At 40.7% G+C, this 26,988-nt stretch overlaps 1 protein-coding gene across 1 annotated transcript in view; it reads right to left on the bottom strand.

The window, feature by feature from the left end:
- Nucleotides 1–1,750: 1,750 nt before the first annotated feature.
- TAFA4 (TAFA chemokine like family member 4) overlaps nucleotides 1,751–26,988 on the bottom strand; it is a 43,426-nt gene continuing 18,188 nt past the window's right edge. The window contains exons 3-5 of the mRNA XM_027895139.1: nucleotides 9,895–10,050; nucleotides 5,640–5,764; nucleotides 1,751–1,848 (exon numbers count right to left, since the gene is read on the bottom strand). Of these exons, the coding sequence (XP_027750940.1) occupies nucleotides 1,837–1,848; nucleotides 5,640–5,764; nucleotides 9,895–10,050 (293 nt within the window). The 3' untranslated portion in view covers nucleotides 1,751–1,836. The remainder of the gene's footprint in view (nucleotides 1,849–5,639; nucleotides 5,765–9,894; nucleotides 10,051–26,988) is intronic.

Genomic DNA, 26,988 nt, shown 5'->3' with positions numbered 1-26,988 from the left:
TCAGAAAATCAAAACAATGGAAAAATATTAGGAATGCAGAGCTCATTAGGGCAAGCAGAGTCAATGAACTGTTCAGCTGTCCAAGCACAGAGCAGAAAATCTCTTTTTTGCTTATCACCGAGTACAATGACCACTATGATCCCAGCTGTAATCAAATACATAATTGAAAGAGAACTAAACCAGAGAAATCAAAACCAAAAAACACAGGGCCAGATCTGACTGACACACCACTGACTCCAGCTGAACGAACTGGTTGGATGCTCCCACTCACTGCAGCAATCAGAAGTTAACAATTATTACCCTGAACAGCTTCCCACTGTTGATGGGACCTTTCCCATACACTAGAAAGCTTATGCACAATGACCTACACTAGTACAACACACCTTTTTTTTTTCCCCTTTCTTTTATGTCTATATAAAAATTAGATGTGTATTGTTACCCTAATATTTACATAAAGCATAACAATGAATTCGGTTGCTGGGTCACCAGCAGTTCATCTGCACAAGAGCCATCTGCATCACTGCATTTCAGTCTGTTGCAATGCACAAAATGATGTCATGGGGAACAGAGTGGCTCCAGCTTCACCTCTACTCACTGCTCTATTTATGAAGACTGATGACAAAAAAAACTGTAACAGGCAAATAAGGAAAACAGCATGAAATGCATCTACAATAATAGGGAACAATTATCTGTCTTGAAATGTAACCACTTGGAAATTCAGTCTGTCAAGGAACTGGACATTTAATTATTATAATCATTCTAAACAAGAACTAATTGAAACTGAAGATTCACTTTTATCTAGACTTTTGCTTATGAATTTTAAGTATGGTACCTATTAGGATATAACCAAATCTATGAAAATCCAAACAAATTACTCCCCTTCCAGTAAGCCCTCCTTATGCAGCACAAACCCGCTTTCCTTTTTTTGAGGCATCTGAATGAATATTTCTAGCTAATGGCTAAATTCTTTTCCATATCTAGATTCAAAGAGGCAAGGAATATGTATACTTTGCTATTCCCCTAGAGAACGGATTTATTTTAGGACAAGAAAAAACTATGCCTGCTTTCAAATTTTATCTCCTCCTCATGCTTTCCTGCCACCACTTATGAATGTAAAAGTTAAACTACCTAGAACTATCTAAGGAAATAAATCTAATTGCACAGCTATAACCAAAGAATACCCTACAATAATTGCTACTGATTCTGTAAGTTCCATCTTTTCACCTTCATACAACCTTGACAGTTACTAAATTACAGTTGAAAATACACTGACATAATTTATTAACACGGTCCCATCAACTGACTTAGCACTGGGATCAGATTTGTATTTTTATGTCTTAACAGTATGTGAGAAATGCCTCAGACAAATCCATAGAATCATTTAGGTTGAAAAGACCTTTAAGATCATCTGTACCAGTTTTAACATCAGTATTTTCTTTCTACGGCCTCCTAGGTTACATTCATGACCTAAACCCCTTTTAAACAATTTTACATATCTTAAGTGTCATTAAGAAGCGTCCTTGATGCACCACAGAAGTTCAGGTGTGTGCTTCCACGAATTCCAGTTAGGTCTCAGATCCTTGGGAATCCAAGGTGCGTTTCAGGCAGAACCAAATATCCTTGATTTTCTTCTTGTGAAATTATAACGTACCACTGGAGAGTAAAATCCAGGTTCAGGAACAGCATCCACAGCCGAAGGGAGAAGCACTGTCCTTTTTGCTGCCTCATTTTGCAAGTTCAAAGAATAAAGTCAGTAACATCATGACAAAAAAAAAAGGGTCTCTGTGCAACAGCCAAGGAACAGTTCCACATGGCGTAGTTCTGGTTTAGTCTTTGCTACCGTGTTACCTAAAAAAGAAGAGGAAAGAGTTACCTACACAGAATGGGCCAAACAAGGATGACAGCACGTGCTTTGTTGATGACATCATGAATAAACTTGACCCAGACAACCTTTACACCGTGCAGAGAGGCACAATCTCCATGCAAATATTACTTACACTGATATTCAACAGCACAAGGGAGATCTACAGATAAAAAAAATGACCATTCACCATTAAATTTGCCACCAATATCTCATGGAAATCTCCTTCTATTTCACTTTGCCTCGTGTCATTTTGAACACCAACGCCTACAGCTGTACGATTTACATCCCAAAAGACCATTCACACAAACCACTACCCATTCCCAGCGGCCCATTTTATGGATGGGAGGGAACAGACAGCACGTGGTCTGCAGAGGGGATAAATTGTTCTTTCAGAAGGAATCTATCCCATGGGATCCCACAGTCCCTTTCCCTTCAGATGCACACTCAGCCAGGGGCTGCAGGGACCTGTGTTTAAACCCTAACGCACACACAGGCACAAACCCGGCGGGTTTGGGTACACAGTGAGGAGGGTCCTGTTGGATTTCCCACCCTGGAAATGGATGAGGACAGGCAGCCTGCAAGGAGGAAAGCTTTGTCAGCTCTGCTCCATGGTGTCTAGACATGTCACAGAACTGAAGAGACACTCAGCATAGAGAAGTTTTTATTTCCTTCCCTGAGGGAACTGATGGAACATACGAGCTCCTCAGCTTTTTCCATTTTAACTGTCCTGCTCAGCCAGGAACTATTCATCCAAATACTGAGTAGCATCAGCAATCTCCCGAGCTTCAAATGCTTCAAGTTACACAATTTTTCTTATTTTCATGGAATGAAAATATAGAGGACTTAAAATAGATTAAATGGCATTTCCTCTTTCAGTGTATAATTAACCTGTGGAAGCCATTGTCCCAAGTAGCACTGATCCCAGGGTCTTAGAAAGCTTTAAAAATTGATTACAAATTTAAATGGTAATGAGATCATCTCTGGTGCATAACAGAAAAAAAAAATTAATATGGAATGGATCTCAACTCTTGTGTTTTAGACATGAGGCAACTATTATACTGGAAGAACTTCATGTACGTGTACATTTTCTGTAATTGTCCCAGAGGGTATTGCTGTGTCTGATTTAAGCATCCCAGTGCTGAGACTCACAGGTGGTTTTACGGTTTGGGCTACTGGTCTGACAGTTCATATAGCCCTCTTTGTGTAAAATTTTAATAATACACTTCATAAATATTTTGCTGCTTGATCTGAGACAAACCTTTGCTTCATTTTCAAAATAAAAAACTAAGTTATATCATACTTTGCTTTTCCCCTGTTAGCAATGGAAATTTCCTTTCCATTCTGTTTTCCTTCCAGTTCAGAAACACTGAACTCGAGTGCCACAAGCTTCTGTTCTGAACCTGAAGTTACCACTGCTTATTGTATTTGTGCAATATATCCAACTAAATCTCCAATATATCCAACTATATCTTGGTTGACAGAGAAAACCACCCACAAGACAGGCAAAATACCTGCAGGGGAAATATGGGTGCCAGGACAGATTCTGCAGCACAGCTTTTGCTGTCTAGCAAGCAGATGAGCTTGTCATCCTGGGTTTTCTTGGTACAGGAGAGACAAAGAAATACTCATGGGAACATTCTTGGGGATGGGCACAGCCATGCTGTGAGATCACCCATCTTTTCCCCCATGTGACTTGAGAGAATCCTAAAAACTCAGCTTGGATGGAAATATTCCTGCAGCTGGGAAGAATGAATCCCAATGAATCCCCTTAGATTCACACTGAGGTGTTTACTCATCCTAGCCCTCAGAGAAATGGTGATAAAAAACAACACAAAATGCACTCCATATCCCAGCAAGATTTTGTGAAACAACATTTGCCCTCATATTGCTACACCTTGCCCTCTCTTAGCCCCACACAAACTCACAGGAGTTGATGAATTTGCACAGGTCTAATTGCAGGCAGGAAGATTTGTCCCGCTCCAGCTTTATAAAGACATCCCTAAACTCATCAGAATGCAATGCCATAGTCTGTACTTCACTGGCTGCAGTATTTGTCATGGGTAATAAAATAAACGACCCATGCCAAATTCACCCTTCTATCAGTAAACTCCCACTGACTCAGGCTGCCTCTTTTCCCTGAGTAAGAGCAAAAGTCACCAACATGGTGTGTATGACTCATGTGCTCAGCTGATCTCAGTGAACTAAAAAGGCAAATTTTCACAGGAAGGAAGAGGCAGCTGCATGAATGAAGACTTGACACCTCCAGCCTTCAGTCACCAGTGACAACATAAAGCTCCTTGTTCTGCCCCTCATCCTTCTGGTATCCACGGAGGGTGTCAAGGGCAATTAATCCCAGCTCACTCTTTTCCAAAAAGGTCATTTTGGTTTAAACTGCCAGATCTCTTCTAGTACATCCAGAGATTGTTTTATTCAATACCTAAAACTCCTGCTTTACCAGTCTGACCCTTCAGTACCACACTACAACACTACCCCTTATCTACATATGAGTAGTTAAAAGTCAGTGCCTGTGAAAAAATTTAAAGTCTGAGGGTAACCTTTATCTTGCAATAACCGACTGCCAGTTACCCACACTGAATCTAGGGCACACAGGCCAACTTTCAGGTGCATTATCCACCACAGGACAAGAGCAGGACCCAGGCACACTATGGACTACATCTTTGGTACCTGATAAATAAAATTGATCATAGGATCACAGAACGGTTTGGGTTCGAAAGGACCTGAGAGACCACCTAATTCCAACCCCTCTGTCATGGGCAGGGATGCCACAGCCTTGGACCTTCAAAACAGGAAGAGGCTTTTCCAGACTGGTTGGATTGGTCAGATTTTTTCAGTGAGCCTGACACTGTGCAATGCCTGTAAATGGGCTTCAGATCGCTGGTGTCACAACACAGCTGCCCAAACCTTCTAATGTTCCCCTCTTTCATCCAGAAATTAGTGCAGTTTTCGTTCCTTAGAACAGCCATTATTAAACAACATTTGGTGACAGCATTTGCTTATTAACTCAGACTGTAACCTAATCAACAACATTCATTCCCAGCTAGAAGAGGCTGTAAAAGGAAAAGCTGAGCATATGTCTCTCCTTGCTGTTGCCTGCTAAAGACTCCTGGTTTATGATATATTTAGACATGCAGTTTGCTGTGACTTGCTGAACTTCGATGCACTGAACTCATTTTAAATTCTTAAGCAGACAGAGGAACATGATATTCGCTCTCTGCTGGCCATTATTTAAGAAATCACGTAGCACAGCAAAGGGTTGTTTTGGGTTTTGTTAAAAAACAGGCCATGTACAGGATGGTCTGTAATTAGAAATGATCCAAACCAACCTGATTTCCAGTAGTGCTCAGTGTCACACAGTTCCTGCTGCCATCACTGTAGCTTCTCAGCAATTCCCAAGCCATACTGGTACTTTCTAAAGTTAAAAGGGCTTTCCAGTTGCACAGGAATTTACCAGCGTCACCTAAAGTTAAACATGGAGCAATGTACTCCATCTGCACATTGAAGGACTGAACCTGGAACAGGATTATCCCTCTAGCACTGGTCACAACAGAATAGTTTCTTTGCCCACTAGAGACTGAAGCAGGGCCTTTTTCAGTTTGACTCCAGGAGTGAGGGGGCTGTTCTGACCCTCTCTGAGAGCAATTACATTAATCACTGCTTCCCAAAACACTGTGGAGGCCGGTACTGACGCTCACACCCACAGATGCAATGCCATAAGCAAGAGCCACCTTGAAATATAGGCGATCTCTGTACTTGCCTTTGTGGTTTTGACTTTATTTCCACTGCTGCAAGACCAACCTGAATAGTCTGGTAGTACTTTACAGTCCTCTCCATCCAAACAGGGGTTCATATGACACCACCACTTCTGTAGGACAATGGAAGCTAGAAACAGGAAAGAGAAACAGGATAGAATACCTTTATTATTATTGGTTTTAGCAGGGAGGTTTGTCTGTGCCATCTTGAATTGCTTGGTTTCAAAAGGCAGCACCAACAATTACTGTTTTAATAGTGAATCCCACAGAGTGCATTTGAGCTAAAAAGGTGAGTAAAAAACTTCTCCAGCCTTCAGAAGGGTAAATGCCATTTGCAAATGGTGAAGACAGGCAAGCACCACCAGAGACTGACTCCAGCATTTGAAATGACCTCTGGAAGCGCCTTTCCATCTCCACTGACTACAAAAATTACTTGCCTCCTTCATTTACATGCTTCAGTCAAGTACCTGCTGCAAGGTGGAATGGAGCTGAGGCTTCTTGTTTAACCCAGATATGCATATGCAAGACTGGAGGTAGAAATGCCAGTTTCTCCCTTCACTGGGTGAGAAAATGGAATTGCACAGAGATATAACCACATGAGGTCTGTCAGTAAATAGGGCAGGTAAGAATGTGGAAACCACTGGCAAGCATTAGATTAACAACTAAAAATCTACTTGCAGATACAGTGCCAGTTTTGCAAAATGTTTTGGAAGACTACAGTAGTACACCTTAACTGTGCAAATTTATTAATCTTCTACACTTAAGCCAATTTCTATTGATAAGACCATGCCTGTTATTTTTACAAACTAGTCATGACTTTATGAAACTGCTGGTAAAAAAAGATAAATACTTTCCCACAAACAGCTGCAAACATCTGCACGCATTTCTCAGTTTTGCATCGTTCATGGGACTTACTGAAACCCAGAAAATTACTATGAATTATGTCAGTTCACAATCCTACATAATCTAGATTGAATTTCAAAATAAAATATGGCTTAAAATGTTGATTTAGGTAGTCTGCATTATGCTATTATGTGCACAAACTGTTGAACTGCACGCTTTAAAGGATAACACACTCAAAAGAGATGAACAAAAATAACAGCCTACTTCAAGTAAAGCACTTCTTTCCTTTTAATTTTAAGGCATGTTTGTCAACCTTTAAATTAGGGTGACAGGCAGGTAAGCTGACATCAGGATATTGCTGAAGTGTTCATTCAATTATTTTGTTTTGCACTTTCACTCAAGGCCTATGTGAAAAGCACTGTGAAAAAATACCCTTCTGGAACAGCAGTTTGGCTTTCATAAACTCATCTTTCAGTCTTATAACATTATAAAATCAGTGTATGAACGAGTATGAACTTTCACCAGACGTTTTTATCTCAGATCATTTGCATTAATGCTGATTGATTGTTGACAAAGGGGGTGAAACTTGACTGTGCTTCCAAGGAGGTGAGGGATCATTCCCACTCCAGGCATATGGTCCAGTCATCTATTTTATCTCTGCTACTTTCTAAATTTATTCCAATTTCTATACCACGTTTATTTTAGGTAAACACTGAAGCCTGAGGGCATATGCACAGGCCTGTGAGGAGGCAGGAGATCCTGGCAGCAAACCAGCTGTGATTTCAGAGCTCTGCCTCAAAGCCAGCGAGTCCTGGCTGCATCACCAGAGCTCTGCACAGGAATGTTGGGAGCAGGGATGCAGTGACACACTGAGGCTTTGCCTGCACCCTGATGTGGGAATGTGCTTTCATATACCTCAAAACTTAAGTTCAAATCCAGATCTGGAAGTCACCTGTTTCCTGCAGGTATCTAGAATCCCTTGTCCCTCAGTTACTCCAACATCTCCTTTAGTTCCACAGATTCTTTTTGGATTCCTGAGGATCAGGCTGGCAAAACTCTACTTACTGGCTGTCCAAAGGTGTTTGCCAGAGAATGATTTCTCCTTGGAATGCCCACCAGCCCCACAGAGCCAAGGACATGCTGTCACTGCCCCACTGGGCAGCAGAATGATTTTTGTCAGCTGGTTTGGCAGTTTTTGTGGGGCTCTGTTTTTTAAAGAAAAACAAAACAAACAAAAACCCCCAAACCAAATCAAAACCAAAAACAAACAAACAAAAAAATAAACACAAACAACAAAGCAAAATAAACACCTGTGACATGGTCTGAAATAAAAGCCAGAAAATTTTCCTCCCTTTCTCCTTTCCTTCCTCTCACAGGCAGCCAAACTGTCGCAGCCCAGAGGCAGGTAACCTTTCCTGAAGGAACAAGGGAGGAGAGATGGGGCAGAGAGGCCAAAGGAAAACTTCCTCAGAGAGCCCTGCTTTTGGCACCGTAGGGGTTTCTTTCCTAGGCAGAAAGAGGGGTGAGGACAAGGTCATAAGGGGTGGAGTGAAAAAAGCTGGTGTGCTGGGGTAGGTAGGGATGGGTGATTCAAGGCAGGAACTACAGGTATCAACCACCATGTGCATGATCAGCAGCAGAGGGACAGTTGCTGACCTGATGTTAATGATCAGGACTACTGGATGACATCTGAATATCAAAGAAAATAAAATACTACCACAAGCCAAGTGCTTTATAAAATCTTTTGGTTAGAAAAGTAACTCTATGCTTGGGGTATCTCCTTCCCTTTAAACTCAGGGCAAACTACAGGCAAATTAAGCAGGCCTGCATTCAGGAAAAATGTGCTGAAAAAGAAAACTAAATATCTGTATCAGACTGTAATATGCAAATTCAAGACACAAACTGTTTCAGGCTTTCACAGTGTAGAAGCCTACTGAAGGATATGTATAGAGTGGGAGAAAACACATCTAATCCTGGGGCTAAGGATAGACAGTGAGTTCTGTGGCACAGAAACTATAACTGTAGTCCCACATGCCCGCAAAAATAAGTGAAACCTGCTAAAGCATTACCCTAGGGGGTGAGGGGGAATCAAAGGCTTCTACTTTAAAAATCAAAATCTTATATTCATAATATCATGTTGCATTTAATTTCAAACTATACTTTAAGGAAAAACAGCTACAAAATTCCTTCAGCAATTATTGATTCAATCAAGCTTCTACAATATTTATAGATTTCTGCCATAGAATGACAGTTTTACCTTTGCCATCCTTAAATTAGTTTAAAATAATGCCTGACTTCTATTACCTGTTACATGTAAAAGCATTTCTGCTGTTTGATGTGTCACCTAAAAATACAGGGGATATTTCTGATGTAACAAGAAAACTCCCTAACAAATTGCTCAGTTAAAGTCGATTGTATTCCTGAATTGCAAGGCATGAAAAGACCAAGCATCTAAAAAATAGAAAAGAAAAATCTACTTTCTTTAATATCTGCTTTGAGAACCTCATAATAGGTTGGGGTTTTTAAAATAAAGAACAGATTCACATGTACTTAGAGTTTTATGTTTGAAACTAAATATTTCTGAATGCTAGAATAAAATTGGACTTTGAAGCTTTTGTTTTATACTTGACTGAAATGGCTGCAATTTTATGTGAAAAAGAATAAAAAGAGAAGAGACTTGCTTATGAAATGAAGAAAACTGGTAACTTTGAGATTTTTAAAAAATATATGTGTCTTGTAGACAGAGTAGCTTTACTAGGTTAAGAACAAGAGCAGCATCCTGTCCATGGGGTACACTAAGGCAACTGGGCCCCATTTTCCCTTCCCCAGGGAGGTGTCCTGGCTCAGACTCTGTGTCCTGTGCAGCCCTGTGCTTGCTTCACTCTCTGAACTCTGAAATATTTGGGATTGCCACACATGGAACTGAATAGACCTGGGGCATCATTGTAGCACTGGTGTCCAGTGTAATGGCCCATTACGCACATTAAATGGTGAAAAGAGAACAGCTCTCAATATCAGATGTCCAAGCACTATCTGCATGCCCAGCTTTAAGGCTGCATTTATTATCTGTTGAGTTTTAGCCAAGTTCCTCTGTCTCAAGACACCTGGAAGAGTTAATACCCTAAGCTCGAATTTCTTGGCTTATGCAGTTTTCAGACTAGTTTTAAAGGAGAATTCTTGTGTGGAAAAAATTAAGGAGCTTTATTGGCACAGGCACAAAATGGACTAGTACATATATTAAGAGGATTAATTACACCGAGATTTATGCACAGACTCATTATCATCAACGCGCAGAGATGTTTCCAAAATTAACAAAAGGAAGGATTATGCTTTAGAGGCAGTGGGAAGTCAAACATCAAGGAGACTAAACTCCTCAAACAATCTTAATGAACCAGGAGTGAGCAGGAGGCTGCTTACCTTCCACACACGAGGGCTGGGCCCGTGTTGTCCCAGCCACCTGCCCCGGGAAGCAGGAACACTTCACCGTCTGGGATCGCTCCTCGATCCGGTTCTTATTGCAGCAACGGTGCACGGCCACAACCTCACACGTCCCTTGCTTGACCTGGTGCTGGCCTAGTAAATGCAGAGACAGGTGATGGAGAGCAAAAAAAAAACATCGGCAAGTATAGGAAGAGACATTTCCTACAGTCCTGCGAGGTGCTCAATCTCCTCAGTGTCAGCCTAAATCCCAGGAAGACAAAGAGGCAAAGCATCTTGTAGGATCTGGCTCATTCCCTGAGTTTATCCTATTCTTACTAACAAAGATTAGTTCATCATAAGTCAATTTTTCAGTCTATCTTCCTTGGCCTTTACAAAGCCGCGGGGAGAAAATGAGGTTGGAGAAGTCAATTAAATATGAAGACAAGACATGCAAAGAGAACACACCCTCTCTTCCTTTGGCTTCCTGTTTTCCATTAGGTTTGATATTCTTTCCCTTCATAAATAGACAGGATAATATTTAATGCAGGAGAAACTTATCTTAAATAGTAGGGAAACTTTCCAACACAACAACATGTAAGTACTTCCTGTTGCTTGCAGACAACAAGAACAAGGCAGGCTGAAAAGCTGCCACGGACAGTCAAGTTTTGTCAAAAAAAAAAGAAAAACACTCAAATATATGGATTTCTCAAGTTCCCTCCTAGAACATTCTGAACAAACCTGTGATAAATATTCTATAAATATTCTAAATATTCTATGCTCACGAGTGCATTTCCTCACAATTCCCTGTCCCTTATTTCTCTGAGGTTATTTTCCCCATCTGACCTCACTGCTCCTTGCACCTGACCCTTATCCTCCACTGCCAAACTTACTCTCTGCCCTGCCTAAAACCCTTTCTCAGGAACGCCACAAACTCCTCTCCTCTTTGCATAAGTCCTTTCCACGTCCTCACCTCCCTGAACAGCCTTCAAGTGCTTCATCTTGCATTTGTCTTGTCCTATTTAGAGCAGAGCCTTGGAAGGCTCTTATCTGTGTTTGTAAAGCACCTTGTAAATTAACAGCACTACAGAACAGGGGGAGTTATTTCCTAAGTGAGCTAGACTGAGAGACAAGGCTGAGAATAATAAAAATAGTCACCATCAAAGCAGTACAGGCTCCTGATATGAGAAGAGACAACAGCACAGTTATTGGTGTAGGTGTGGCTGAGACTGAGGAAAGGCAGGGGAAAGGGAGAGCACTCTTCAGGAACAGACAATCCTCCAAGTGGCAAACCAGGGGGGATTATCCTGTTTCCTGATCACTCCAGGCTTGCTCTGTTTGGGGTTTGTTGTTTGAGGTGGAGGGATTTTTTTTTAATTTTGGATTTTTTTTCTTTTTTAAAAAATCTGTTGCTAATTAATATCAGGCATAGTTTACCAGCAGACTGAATTTTCATGCAAGCACCTAACATCCGTATCATAATAAACATGAAAAAAAAAATGAAAAAAGCTGCTAGTCCCTAAGACAGTAGCTTCTCTGTAAGGCAGTAGGGAAGACAAATACACAGAAGACAAGGTAAATTGGCCACTTCATTCCAAATTATGGTTCCACACAACACCTTGTATGACTATGCTTGGCTTGGACTTAATAAGGTGGCATGGGGTTCTGATAGAAAAGATTTTGTAAAAGTAGGTTGATAATTTAAGAGAGTATATTTATTTAATTATCTCTGTATTAGATATACAGCCTGAGCCAAAACTCTTTGAAGTAAACAGGAAAAACTTCCATTAGTTTCCTACAGTGCGTACTGTGGTGGTCCCTGCATTCACTGGAGTCAACAACAAAATTTCAATTGACTTTAGGAGAGCAAGGTCACTTTGGACTGTCTCTTGAGAAGGAGATTTTATAATGGAGGGAAGAAAAAGTAAAAATTTTGAACTGCCTGGGCCACATGCTTGCCATGTATCTCGTCTGAAAGACCAAGTGGCCAGGTCTTCATTTTAATTAAAGTCATTAGTCACCAGATATCAGATGCCAAGATAAGAGTAGAAGCCTTTTTTCCAGTTGGTACATCATAAGGATAGACCAGATCCAGCTCCAACAATCAGTATGTAGCTGCAAGAATCTCTGTTTTCAAGCTCTAATCCTGCTTCCCTCAGGTGAAGAGTCCTGTTAAGCCAACACCAAAAGAAATCAAACAGGTTGGCCCTGAGCTTACAGCCCCAAAAACCTGGGGCTCCCTTTCAATTCTGTTGTTAGAATTTTAAAGCAGTGACAGCTCTGCCCTGAAGTACCAGGAGCCAACAGAGACCCTGCTGTTTGCAGAAGGCAGGATTAAGTTACCTCATCGGTGCACCCTTTGGTTTAGTAGTTGGTTTTGTGTCACTTGTTCATGCTTTGCAGCTACACAGGCAGGTGAGGGGAGGTGTCCCCTCATCATCTGCTGGTAGAAGGGGGATGATAAAGTTTGAAAGCACCCAAAGGAAGACAGAGCTCTCCTCCCTTGTCCCCAGTGCACAGCTCTTAAGGAGCAGACCACTAAAGGAACTAAAAAGCCACAGACAGCTGCATGCATCATTTGCATTAATTGGATTGCCCTTGTAATAGTCTTTCCCCTCCTACATGTTCTCATCAATATTTCCTCCTGCTTGTTCACACACATCTTAACACTTTTTATCCTGTTGAACACCATACACATTTCTTAATATTCAGACACATCTGTGAACAGCTGCTGAACAAGTGCTGAGGGTTAATCTGGTGGCTTCTGGTCCTGTTTTTGTCAGCATTCAGCAACCTTGAGGATAAGCACTCCTTTTTGCTGAGTGGCTTTTACATTTAAGAAAAATCACAGGATATCTTAACCAACCACCAACTCAGTCCTGCCCACATCTGCTGAAGCCTGTTGTGTCTGCATTCAGGTGCCCAAAGGCAGCAAAAAGGAGGTATATAAGAATACTCTCCTGAATGTTTTAATATTCATCTTGTACTAAATAAACCCTCATCTCAGGTTTAAAGTACTTCAAAGTACAGCTGAGAGTGTACTGACAGAAACACTCAAGAACAGCCTTAGAGTATTTTATAACTGATGGAGTCCCTGGAAGCCAAGTCATTTGAGGAGCAGGGACTGAAGAGCTTTTAAAATATGAAGATCACAGTAAGTGAATTTTACACCAGACACATCAGGAAAGCCATTTCAGGGAGAACTGCAGTGAGAGAACGGGACAAAGGCAGGCTGTGGAGAGCAAAGCCCATAAATTCATAGCTCATCTACTGTAAACCTATTCAGATCTGCAGCTTCAGGGCTGTCAATATTTGCAGTTGAAATTCAGTTACACCTTCACATTTAAATAAGAGAACTCTCCAAAGAGAACTACATTTTACCAGAGAAAGGTTCCTGTCATAGAGCACCTCCCAAATATCAAGGACAGAACATCTACCAGTACAAGCCAGGAAATTACTAGGCTTTCACATTACAAGCACAAGTGTTGTGAGTAGAGTTGACTCAATAATCACCACTGAACTGTTTATTCTCAGTTTAATACTTTTTTTCAACTAACATACTGGACAAGACCATATTTTCACCTTCTTCCTAGAAGTCAGAGCTTCTAAAACTCTTTGAAATGCTCAAATGAAAAGAGGGAAATACAATTATTGTTAATAAAATATTAAACATCGCAGCGCCATGCTTCAAAACTACAAGGAACTTATCAAAGAAAGAGGAAGGCTGAGACTAATCCTAATCACTCCCAAGGAGTGCTGTTCCAATGCAATATACATGCAGGCAGCATGCCTCCATCAGAAATTCTGAGCAACCTCCTCTTTTGCTACTTTCTTAGCTAAGAAGCCCAAGGAAAAAACAGATTTAAAGGGAATTTTTATCTGTTTCATAAGCTGCCACCTCTGATGAAGACAGCAACTGTGCTGTGGAGAGCTGCACATTTAGGGAGTAGGACAACAATACGAGCCCAGCTCAGCACATTCCTCAGAAAGCCTCAAAACCAACGAGACTGGTCTAGCACAAAAATCAACTGCATCATTTATTTAAAGGGTAAGAGGATGGCTGTCAATAGGAAGATAAACAGCTTTGGAACCAAACATCGCAGACAACATTAAGAGAAACACTGATGCTGTTTGGAAGAGGAAGGCACTCAAAAATGTTGGTGCCAGTTCATCATCTGTTCTGCCTTCATTTCATGCTGGCTTTTGCTTACAAATAAGTGAACTTGCAGAAGCACGCACCAAAAGGCAAATATTGTTAGAAAAACACATATATTAATGGAAATAACACTTGTTATTTTTCATATTGTTTACCAAACATATTTACAAGACCCTCTCCAGCTCATGGGGTGCTTTGGGGTTTGTTTTTTTTTTTTTTTTTTGGAGGGGGAAGCATAGAAGAGGTGTTTTTAAAGATAAAAACTCTTCTCAAGAAAAGAAGCTAGAAGTCATTGAGAGGTAAAATTACCACACCATCTTCCAGGCTGAGAATTTCAGCAGAACTTTTCTCTATTACCATTCCTTCAGCCACTGGAGTTTTTTCACAGTTTTACATACATGTCACAAGTTTCTGAATTAAATGTTCTTCCTCCTCAAGGATATAGACTAGATTTAGATAGATAGATAGATAGGTAAATACATACATCTTCCCATAAATTGTCTCTGCATATAGAAATAAACCTTAAAAGTGAAGCTGGGCTGCCACTTTGAACTTGTTGGCAATAAGAAACTGCTCAGAGATAGTCCAGAACTGCCATAAAATCCCAGTTCAACTACTCTAGAAATAAACAGACAAGAAATATCTTCCCATGATCACCTGCCCATGATAGCAGGCAAAGTCAGATGTAACACACACACCAAAATAACAAAAAAGGAGCAAGGAATCCAGTTCACTATTCATTACTCTCACAATCATCGAACATTGTGATTGATGATCATCAAACATATTGTGATACCTAGAGCAAATATCTGTAACCAAAAAAAAAGCAAACAAAGATACAATGATCTTCCAGATGAAGGAAGAGGGTTTGATGCTTCTACAATATGCAGGTTTCAAACCAGACTTTCTTTCTCATAGCCCATAAAGTTACAGTTTTTGTTCCAATCAAGACATTTGTGCTTCATCACTTGCAGAAAGCAGGAGTGTGGAATGTGCAAAATCACGGCCAGCGTTTGAACTGGGGAACCAGGAAACCAGCCCTGAACCACTTCAACTTGTGCAGGGTAAGAACTGACACCCGAGGTAAAAAGCAGCTCTCAAAACAAGCAGCTAATTAGGGAGGAACCCTGGGGGTACAGGAGATGTAGCTTTATATCTGAAAAAAAGTGAGTGACCTCAAACCCCGATAATGAGACCCAAAGAGTTAATAAAATCAAAAGTACAACCCTTCAGAGCAGGGGAAGGAACCTGCTGACACAGCTGCAGAGAACCATGTAACAGGGAGTTCTTTGGTGAGTGTCAGAGGTCACATCCATATGGAGATTAAAGTCCCCTGGAATAAGTAGCATGGGTGACCTTAGATCAGACACGAGCACTGAGACTTCTCCAAGGGATGAAGCATTAAATCTGAGCAGTCAATAAATCAACACAGCTGAGAAGGTGCTGTAAATAGGGAAGGGAGGAGGGCAAAGCTGCTGCAAATGGAAAGGTGGATGAAGGGTGACCTGGAAGCAAAACCAAATTAAAACATGAGCGTCTCTACCCGCCAGAGTGCTACACTGAAGTCAATCAATAAGGCCTGCCTTTCAGCTAGGCAGCAATATTCATCCTGGTTCTAGCACACTTATCACTTGTACAAATGAAATCTAAGAGCCTAAAACTTCATAACATCCCTCAGACTAAAGCAGTGCTAATCATTTTCCTGTGGGGAGCTTTCTGCTGTGTGGCTGTTTTAGGTGAGGCAGAGAAGAAAATACCAAGGAAAGATTTGGTTTTCAATCATAACTTGTAGCAAATGAGCCACACTGTGCTCTGTAATACAGAAGTATTTCCCATGTGTCCCATTAACATTCACTCTCGCTATTACATGCAGACCACTCTTTTTCTCTCATTTATTCCTTCCTTCACAAATTTATCACGAGAGAAAGGGAAAAAGAATGAAACTATTCTCTCGAGAGATTTCTGCTTGCCTGAAGAAAGCAGGTAAGCACACATTCATACAGGCCAGGCTTACAGCTACTCGCCAGTTTGTAAGCAAAAATTAAATTTTCTGCCTCAATTGCAAGAGCAGTTGGCCTCTAAGAACAGGGCTGTTCTTGCCATAGGAAAGCAAAAATAGCAAAACTGGGACCACAGACTGGGAAAGACTGTACAATAATCTTTAAGAAATTAAAAAACAATTAAAAAAAAAAAAGACAAAAACTTTTTAAGTCTATCTCTGGTAGGCAACAAAATATATTTTGAAGATTAGGCCTTTTGCCTTTCCGAGTATTCCTCCATCACCTGAAACACCTAATGATCACTTTGGGCTTAGTTCTGTAAAACAAACATTTGTAATCTACTAAGTACCAGAGGTATTTTTAACCCAGTTCAAGGTCATTCATCAGACAAGAATGGTATTTGTTTAGAGAATGTGAAACAGTAATTGTCATCTAAGCCATTAGGCTCTGCAGATTAAGTAAATGGAAGCTGCCAGAAAACAAAGTAGATGTTTGGGAAAGAAGCATTTCCTTCATTTCGAGTGAAAATTTAATCTGTGTTCTCAAGTCCAAGTAGAATCAGTAAAACTGGGGAAGGCAACCAAGGAAATGTTCCCTTTCAGTGCTCAAAACAGCTCACATTTACAAAGCACAAAGAACTTCTGCTTTTCTGGGTTTGATTTTTTAATAGTAAGGTGTGTTTTCCTCCTTAAATTAAATTATTTTTGTTGGATTGTAAAGTAACGGGACTCTGCCTGAATTTGGCAGTTAGAGGTAGGTAAATAAATAATTATTCATTAGTTAATCCTCATTTGGGAATCTGCTCCAGAAAGATCCAGACATAACTCCTGTCATTAAATGCTGTGGCTTATGAAAGTTCTTCTGGTTGTCCTATTTGACAGCCTTAATTTAAAAGACTGACTTTGGCAGTGAATCTCTACACTAATTGCTCTGTGTTTATTAAAATTATACAGCATCATTTGTTGCTACTGGAAGAATTCTCTTTTGCAAAAACCAGAACCAGCAGATAAGACTGTGAATTTGAATGATACATTTCACTGCTGAAGGGAGATGAAATTCTCACGCAACAGGCAAATCAGGCAAATGGAATTCTGGGGAACGTTACAAGCAATCAGATCAGACTATCTTGGGTTTATCCGATGGAATAGTCAAGGAAAGCATCACAGCAGTGCAAGATCCAGCTGCCAGTTAAGCAATAACAGGTCATAAAATTAAATTGCACAAATGCATTTTTAATTCCGAGTGCCGTGAGCACTTTTAAGTGGTTTCAGCATGTGCAGACTGTACCCAACCTGGCTGAACAGTCAATGGAACTTAAGCTATTTTGACTACTATATCCTTAAGTGCAAAACACAGGTGAGGTTTCCAGAATGTCCACAGACATTTTGTCAGTCAGCATTGTTGAATGATGATATATAGAAAAAAAAGAACACCGCAGAGTTCCACCACTTTATGTTACACTGTGACAGTGAAAGAGAAAATAAATACATATAAAATACAGTCACAAAGAAATCAAGTGAGAATTAGAACCTAATAACAGCTTCCCATAGGCCCACATTTAGACTCATGACCGTGACTTACACTGAGAACAACAGAATAATGATTTAAAAGGTCACAATTCAGAAGCTGTGAGGGTCTGCACGTTTCCTGTTTCACACTGATGACTCTCTGTCAAAGCTTCACCATTAATACTTCTTTTTCTCTTCAAGATGCTGCAGATCTCCTGAGCCTCTCAACTTTCGCCTTTTAATCTTCTTCACCTAAGAATAAAGGTTCAAGTCCAAAATTCTAACATTTAAGCTGCAAAGAAAAATCCCAGAGAGGGGCAGTTCAAAGAGCCAAACCTGGAGATACGTGTTCAATAACTGGGTGCTGCCACAAACACACATTCTACACTGGTCTTTCACCTTATTGCCTCCATGTTATGTGTATTATTAACCCTCTGATCTTATGCAGCAAAAGCTGTTTTTACAGTCAGTATATGGCTTGTTCTGCCCAAATATAGCTTTTTTCATTTGGTGACTAGCAACAGTAAAGATATTTCACCCAGGCTTACAGTGTGAGTTGCTACAAAAAAGCTGTGTGAATCAGTAAAAACAGAGTGCTAACAGGCCTTTCTCAGAACTGGAAAAACTATATGTTAAGACATTCCTTTCCTGTTCCACACATCCCCTTTCCAAGCAACCAGGAAGCCAACTCTTCTTCTATTCTTATTAAAATTGACAGTCCTTAACGATGATTAGGCAAAATATCCATCTTAATTCAGTTTGAAATGAAAAGTTATATTTTAACTTTAAAATGGTACAGAAGGCTCTGTATCCTATAATTTGTACAAGAGGAACAGACTGGAGAGTAACATCAAAAGCCTCCCCCCGTACCATGTCGTAGCTTTGACAGAAAGAGACTACAACTCCGGGAGAAAGGCTGACAGTTTGATCCTCAAATCTTACTCAATCCTCACTGTCATCACTCAGAGGACAAAGAAAGCTCTTGACTCATTTACATTATTGCATTTGGAAGGGGGTTTTGTGCCATGAGATGGAAATTTGCTCCCCCGGTATCTGAGCACATTTATTTCATAGTGTAGCAGTTGCAACAATAGCATTTCCTTACACCTGTACATAACCAGACAGGCACTGGCTTTGCTCCAGGACACTTGACAAAGCATATTTAGAGTGGAGGATCAGAGGAGGTAGAATTGAAGGAGAAGTCTCAAATTCCTAAGGGCTTTTAAATGTCCGTCCAGTTCATATGTTGGCAATGAAATCTACTTTAAATCAGTGGAAATAAGATGTTTAAATAGCAGGAAGACTCTTGGATACCTTACTAGGTGTTGGGGGGGAAAAAAAAAGGTCAGGAAGAAAAGAGGACTCTCTTCATTCACCACAGAAGAGAGGGATTGCTCTTTTATCAGGAGGACTTGTCATAACTGCAGAAATGGTTTAGGGAAATTGTCCCTCAAACGTATCCCAGCCAGCTTGTCAGATTTGACAAACTTTTATTCATACCAGAAAACAACAGGCTTCCTTCACCTGGTGAATTTTCCCTTGGCCCTAATGAGACTATCAGCAAACGCAGAGATGAATTAGAATAGTCATTAAGGAGGCAGCGCATAAAAAATGAGCCACAGGAAAGGTCAGAGCAACGAGGGTGAATGAAGAAGAGCACGTGCCCTGTCACAACCACTGCAGATGTGAAGGAAACAACCAGGGGAGAGAAGCAGATGTTCCTGTTAAAGCTGTGCAAATTTGATGGCTGCTTTCAAGGATAATGGAGCAGCCATAGGTGGCAGGAGAGGACATGCCATTAACTTACACAGTGCTGGTTAGGCTCCCCCAAGAGCCATTGACTTTAACAGCAATGCTGCACCATCTCCCCTGTCTGAGAAAGTTTAAAGGTGACCTGGTACAGTTGTCATTAGTTCCACTCCTTCCACAAAGATGGCATTCTAATTTAAACAGTTGGATTTTCTCTCTTGCAGTCTGTACGTTACTAAAAAACTACAAACTTCTAACAGGTTTCTTCTGATCACGTTCTCAAAAAAAAATTTCAAATCAACATTTCATGCTGTTTTGTTTGGTGTTTTTTTACCTTTAAGAACTGTGTTGACTTTAACTCATTAAAAACCAGTTTCTGCTAGTGTGGTTGGCTTTTCTTGATCTCAAAACACACATTGCCTCACTTGCAAGACTAATTGTCAGAATGGTAACTGGTTTGGAAAATCCCTGGACACTGTGAGGTTATACATAGTGTCCTTTTGGTACTTTCTTCAGCTCAGTGTCTCACCAGAGGCAGGTTGAGGAAAACCAACAGGCATTGTTTGTGATAGCTGTCCTAAAGAGCAGCAGCTTCATAAAGGCACATTCCTCTGCAAGTCTCCTTGCTTGAAAGTCCTGAGAACCCAAGAAAAGGTCAGTTTGATCTGCAGTGAACCACAGCAGCGGGAATCAGTGACAACTGCGTTGGTGCCACTGTTGACAATGAGCCATGAGGTCTTTCAGTCTGTATGAGACACTTGCTGGACAGATCGTGGAAAAGGATTTCTGTTCCACCCATGCCTGTTCAACTCAGGCTGTTTTCAGAGCTTCCTAGGACACTGTGTGTGGTTAGACTGCCTCCTCACACTGTCCTTCGAGCCTGTAAACATGAACTTCCACCAGCCTCTCCTTTAAAGTGAACCACTGCACTGCCTCCCTCCTGTGCCCACGGCAGAGCGCTCATGTCTGACAGCACCATCAGTGCCCAGCAGGCAGCTCTCAGCAGCAGAGAAACTGCCCAGACTCACATTAATCTTACTCAGTCAGCACAACTCAAGGAACAGCAGAAATTGTCTCCTATCTAGATGGGAGAGAAGGAAAGACAGCTAAAGAGAAAATCACACCCACAGCCGTTTTTCTTTGGTGGATAGGTACCTACTAACAGCCCTGAGATCTCCAGCTAATTTCAGACTAAGCACCTGTCTGATGGCCCTTCCGAACACCACCAGGCAGATGTGGATTAGGAACAATGACCTTGAGGTAAAAGGCTCTGTATCTCATTACAAATCCAGCGAGGCTTCCTGATCTTGTGTGATTGCATCTTGTAATTATTTACAAGTGCCTCTTTTGAGCACAAGAAAATACAAGGCTTTCTTTATAGTGACTATCCACCTTCTGAGCACACAAACCCGACCATTTGAGATCAAACAACATAATTAATGAATTGCACTATTCTGCACTATCACTTCCACAAAGAGAACTCAATTGTCAGCACACAGACAGTCCTGGTTAGACCAGTTTAATTCTACTTTGGCAAATAGAACTTTTGAGGAGAATAATTCATCCACTTGGACTGCCATGACTTAACTTCTTTAATGAAATAGTCTGAGTCACGTAATGTAAAAAGACCTACATTTCTACATTAATAAAAATACGAGTTTGCTTAAAAAATATTATAAATTTTTATTGTTAGGGAACAGGCATGGTGGTATTCAGCATGAAAACACTGAAAAAGAAACAGCTTTTCAAAAGTCTTTTGTCACTTTATATATGATCTATTGCATGCAAGCTTTCTATTTAAATACTTCTAGCAAAATCATTTTTTACTTCTCTATTACATGTGAAATTTGTAATAATTTTAATTGCTGTCTCCAACAAGTTGCTTTTCAGAACCCAAAAATGGTAGCACAGAAGCTAAAGCAAAATTTCCCTTTATTTTTGGGCAAAGGTTAAGGGAGAGACAAAAAAAGTGGAAGACTTAGAAGATTCTAAAATCAGTATGAAAAAGTTATTTGGTTTAAAACAAGAAGATACAGTAAAAGATACATTCTGCTGTGAGTCACTGGCCGTGATACACAAGGTGTATCTAGGATGAATATTTTAACTCATGCTGAAATTGGTGGCAGATGGCCTGAGGTTATCATAAATATGTACACTTTGGAAATAGCCTTACTGAGAAGGTATCCAGCTTCAGCAACATAACCCCAGAAGAGTTCACTTACACACACAAAAGCAGGTTTCTCACTGTCGTATTCCAAGCATTCTGTGCTCTGAGAAGCTGCAAAATAATGATCTGTCTTTAATCACAACTCAAAACTACACAGCAAACTGGAGCAGTTTGCTGATAGTCACCACGTTCATAATTTGATCTGGCCACATATAGAGTATTCCTAACTCCAAATTACACAAAGGATTGGTTTACAAGGCTCAGCACCAGAGAGAACCTGACCTTCAGATATTAAAAAGATCCAGCACTTCACCTAAGATATTCTCCTTTTGCTGAAGGAAATTTGACATGCAAGTTTCCTAAAAAAGCAGGGAAGTACCAGAACACACATCCCATCCTGGCACTTACAGTTCCACACAGGGTGACTAAAAGACACATTTCAGCGTCACCTTTTCCTCAGGGACTATTTTAACTTTAACACATCCTAGAGGCAAGAGCTGAACCATCACAAGGATGCAATTCCCCCAGATACCATGACAACTCCAACGAAGGTAAAATCTATGTGAGAGTCCCCGAGCCACACATTCTGCATTGGTTGTGGATGGGAGAGTCGAAGAAAAGTGTGATAGTCCTAGAAATTCCAGATCAGAGAATGGTTTGGATTGGAAGGGACATTAAAGATCATCTAGTTCCAACCCATCTGCCATGGGCAGGGACACCTTCTACTATCCCAGGTTGCTCCAAGCCCCATCCAACCTGATCTTGAACACTTCCAGGAATGGGGCAACCACAGCTTCTCCGGGCAACCTTACCCAGTGCCTCACCTCCTTCACAGAAAAGAATTTCTTCCTAATATCCAATCCAAACTTACTCTCTGTCAACTTGAAGCCATATCCCCTCATCCTGCCACTACACACCCTTGTGAATAGTCTCTCTCCATCTTTCTCACAGGCTCCCTTCAGTCCTCAGGAGGATTTCTCTGCTGCTTCTCCACAAAGCCCACCCAGGCCACAGCACACAGCATTTTGATGGACCCAGCTGGCAAACAATTCCCAGCAGAAAACCTTGGAGCAGCTTTCTAGTATGGCTTCCAACCTGACTGCAACAACTCGGCACCTGAAGGACTTAACCTCTGTATTAAGCATAAATTTCACTCCCTTCCTGAGCTTTAGGTGTAATTGCCTTAAATGTCAAGTACCTTGGATACCAACAGTGAAAACCTCAGCCCACCAACACCATCCTGTTAGATCCAAAGGTTGCCCTTTTTCTCCTCTTCTTGAAACCTATTCAGCCTGGGAGGTGGGGTGGATTTGCTCCCAAGGTGCTCTGGCTACACATTCATCCTTTCACACAGGCAAGGCATCGAGAGCACTGAATTGCCACCTGTGGGTATCTTTTACAATCGAATGAACAGCAGGGTGTGTCGAATAAAGAACTCAGCTCCCTTCCTACTGAGAACTATTTCCTTTTTCACCTTGTACTCATTAAATTTCACTAACTATTAGACATGAAATCAGACATGTTATTTGGCAACCAACCTGACATCTACTTGCAATGGTCTAGAAAAAAACAGCGTAATTTATCTCCTTCAGGAATGCATTTTGCACTCTGAGGTTAAAAGGTGCCGACTCTGTAAAATCATAATTTGTTTTTCCTTTTTTTATTTATTTTAAATAATTTACATTATATCAGGAACTTTAGTAGTATATTGTTATTTAAAAGCACTGAAATTGGGTAAGAGAGAAGAGATTTCCAATGTTTCTGTCAGTTCAAACCAGAGGATTTTTTCCTAAATGAACTTTTTACAAATCTACCAAATTTCAGTTAAAATTCCAGTAGAGAAGGGGGGAAATCTGTTAATCTAGACTCCATAAAATCTGAAAATAATGCAGTGAAAAAAATAGATATATTTGTACATGAACCATCTTGTCAAAATTGGGAGTACTTTCTTAAAAAGAATTTCTCACCTAGTATCTCTCCTTCCTAGTATTACAAGAACAGTGTTATGACTCATCATGATTCCCTGCTTAAAGCACAGGTGAGTTTCAGATGAGAGGTGGATGGCAATTACTGGTATGAATAGATTCTATATTAGAGATTACACATGCTGCCAGTCTAACACATTATCCTTTGGCAGATTTTAAGTAACTTTAAGCATGTGGATTATTAGGTAGTTTATGTTTTAAGGCACACAAGCCAACTCACTGTTGGAAGTAGAAAACAGCTTTCTTTGCAGAATTCTGTGAATGGCATGCCCAGATATGTTCACACTACAAAGCTGATGCTTCTACTGGAGCTGAACAGGGTCTCTTTTTTCTCAGCTGCCACCTCAGACCATGAAACAACACAGAAAGTGATGAATTAAAATCTTGAAAGAAGAGCCTGTAGCAGGGAGTGATGAGTTTCCAGTTACAGGCAGAAAGAGCACAGAACCCAACTTCTTTTAATAAGCAATCAGCCCCTGGGTGTAAAAGTAAATACAACACTGTTTATGTCTTGTCTTCACCTGTTCTGAACTGAGACAGGCAATTAGGCAAAATGAGAATGGACTCAGTGAAACAATTTATTATTTCTTTATTACACACTAACATCTGATAGAGACTCCACAGAAACAAAATCCCTTCCTGGAGGTCTTAGCCTTTCCTTACAACTCATCACTCTAGAGACTACAGATAGCACTGATGCTATTTTAATCCACCAAGCTGCCTTTGCTTAGCTATGTGGCAAGTCTCATCAAACTCTGCTCTGTACAAGGCAAAATCTTCTCTCCCCTGGCAAAAAGTCCTTGAACTTGAAGGTTTGAATCTATAGCAAGCCAGACTACGGCAAAATGACTAGTCATAGTAGTATGTGCAGGATAATGCCTTCTATTTTCAAATTTGAGGTTTTGCTGTACTGCATTAGTGCACATCCAGCAGCTCTTGTCACCAATAATTACTATCCCACAGCAACTACACAAAAAGTACTCACCAATTAACTAATTTCATTTTGACAGTTTTAGAAGCAGAAGAGGAGAAATATTGATGCCTCCGAAGCACAGTCAGCAGCTGACACGCATCTTCTTCCTATCCAAAGGAGCTGCTGTCAAATGAATTGCTTAAAGAGGTGTTTGAGGTGGTTCTGTAGAGCGCAGCAAGGATGCACTGCAGAGCCTTCTGCAAGTATTAATTCTCGTGGCGCTATTAAGACTGGGACAAATGAAAAATACTCCTTGGTGGCAAGAAGTGACAACTTGAGAAAAGTGCTATTTATAGATGGCCGGTATTTTAAAGGCTGAGTGAATTTTGAGAATAGAAATCATCTCTAAAAAAAATAAAGCAAATCTTGACTTTTTCAGCAATATGCACTAAATATTTAATAAGGGATCCTGGAGCTCAGGAAGGTTTAAGACACTGTGTTAGAATATTGAACTAATAAGCTCCTCCAGTAAGCCTCTAAATACGTATAGTTAAACACTACCTAGTTTATTTTAATTATTTAACACCAAGACTGAAGGAGGTTAATGTGACCCAGCGGACTTGTTTATGTTGAAAACTATTGCCTCTCCTTACTCAAAAATCTGCATGCTGAGCTGCATCATAGCACAGAGCTGCCAGGGAGCAATAAGAAATAGAGGTTTACAGCTGCTTGCTAACATCCAGATGATAGCGTTTGCACCAGGGCCGTGACTGCATGGAGGCACAGCTCATAAAGAAGGTCAGGCACACTGATTTTATTTACATCACTTGGAAAACTAATACACTGAAGGCAGAGGTATAGCTGAGAACACCCCTGATGATGGGGGATATTGCTGGTTTTCCAAAACTTAGTTTTTGAAATGTAGAAATCCCCATCGTTTACCATTCAGCCCACAAGTCCTAACTGCTGCCGGTCCTTTTCTCCTTTTAGACCATAGATGACGTCATGGATCTTCAGCCTTGTCCTCCAGCTAAGGCAGTAGAGAAAGCAAACTTTACTAAGCCACTGAAAACAAAGAAATAACCCAAACCACTCCAAAAAACCCCAAGGATAGAGGATTGTTTCCTAATAATAAGGAGATAAAACCAGTTTTACAGTGTTCCACATGAACTCAAAAAGAGAGAGGTGAGGGAAAGGTAACCATTCATGGTCCCACCAAGGCAGGGGGGAATAATCCAGTTTTAAGCAACGCCAGCTAAGACCAAATGTATTCACCTGGACACCTTTTCTTCAAAAAGACTGAAAGCTAAACTTGCATAAGTAAAAAAGGGCTTGAGTTTCATTTTAACTGGGTACCGTGTTTATCAAAAGACATCTTGTTCAAAAACATTTGTTCTCCTTTGTCCTCAGGAGCACCAGCACAAGATGAGGCTTATACTCCTCCTCAAACTGTACATCTCACACACAGCATAATGTGCCAATGAAAAGGATGGGTTAGCTCTGCAACATCTCCATCTCAGAGCAACTTTCAGAGGCATCATTTTGATTCTACAGAGTGGTATTTATACAACAAAGCTTGTTAAAGACTAAGGAGAAAAGCCACAGAGAGCAGAAGTCATGGGACTCGGGGGATAAACTGGCAGAAGGAATATTTTGGAGTTCACTGTGCTAATGGAGTTATAGGTGCTCAGGAGGGAACAAATAATGAAACTTTTGCATGTGTGTTTCCTGGAAACAAAGAATCTGCTGTGCTAGAGCAATCCTATCAGCAGCTCCGTGCACCAACACTGCTCTGCCAGTGGAGATCTGCTGGCTTAGGACTGCAGAATCCTGCCCAAAGGAATGATTGACACCCACTTCAGCTTCTCAAGACAACAGCCCTGGCACCTCAACCCTTTGCCATTCAGTCTCCCTCGCCACCACCATCACCTTCTTTGAGGTTATAAACATGAGTGACTGTGACTGCTCCTTGTGCTCTGCCTGAGTGAAAGGGGTGGTATTTCTAAGCCTTTCTGAGACCCAGGTGCCTAAATTCCACAGTCATTTAATTTCCAGCATTTAAATAAAGTTGGGTTTTGTGCTTCAGAGCTTCGCCTTCCAGAAAAAAACAAAGCTTCATGAAAATCACTGATTTGGCAGTAAAAACCTGATTTTAAAACAAAGCTGAGGTAAAATGATTCCAGAACCTCCAAGGAAGATCGACATCACCTTCAATCACCTAAAATCTCAATACTGGGGAAATCAGCGGGGCAGAAACAAAGACAGAAACTCATCCACACAAAAAGAACATTTAAAAATAATTAGTGATTCAAATGTTTTATCTGAGAACAAACCCAGGGGGCACCACAGTCTTTTTTACCCTCACTCCTGAATAAAAATAGAACACTTAAGTCTTAATTTTGTTGGCTTATTTTTCCTTTTCTGCAGGATTTTCATTAGTGCTTTCCTTTAGAGGTCTCCCAAGACTCAGTTATGTGCCCGGAGAGCTTTTAAAGAAAAAGAGCTTACTCGCTTGGCGTGTCTTTCCAGCCCCTCTTAGCTCTAATTACAAGGTACAGATTAAAAAGACAAATTAGTTTTATCATTGCCTCCTTGGCCTTTTGGAAAGGGAAAAAA

Source organism: Empidonax traillii, unplaced genomic scaffold, assembly GCF_003031625.1.
Source record: "Empidonax traillii isolate 1590-97213 ecotype Southwest subspecies unplaced genomic scaffold, ASM303162v1 scaffold450:size721730, whole genome shotgun sequence".
NCBI classification, from domain to species: domain Eukaryota; kingdom Metazoa; phylum Chordata; class Aves; order Passeriformes; family Tyrannidae; genus Empidonax; species Empidonax traillii.
The sequence above is the reverse complement of the archived record's forward strand: the minus strand, read 5'-3'. Positions and strand labels throughout refer to the sequence as shown.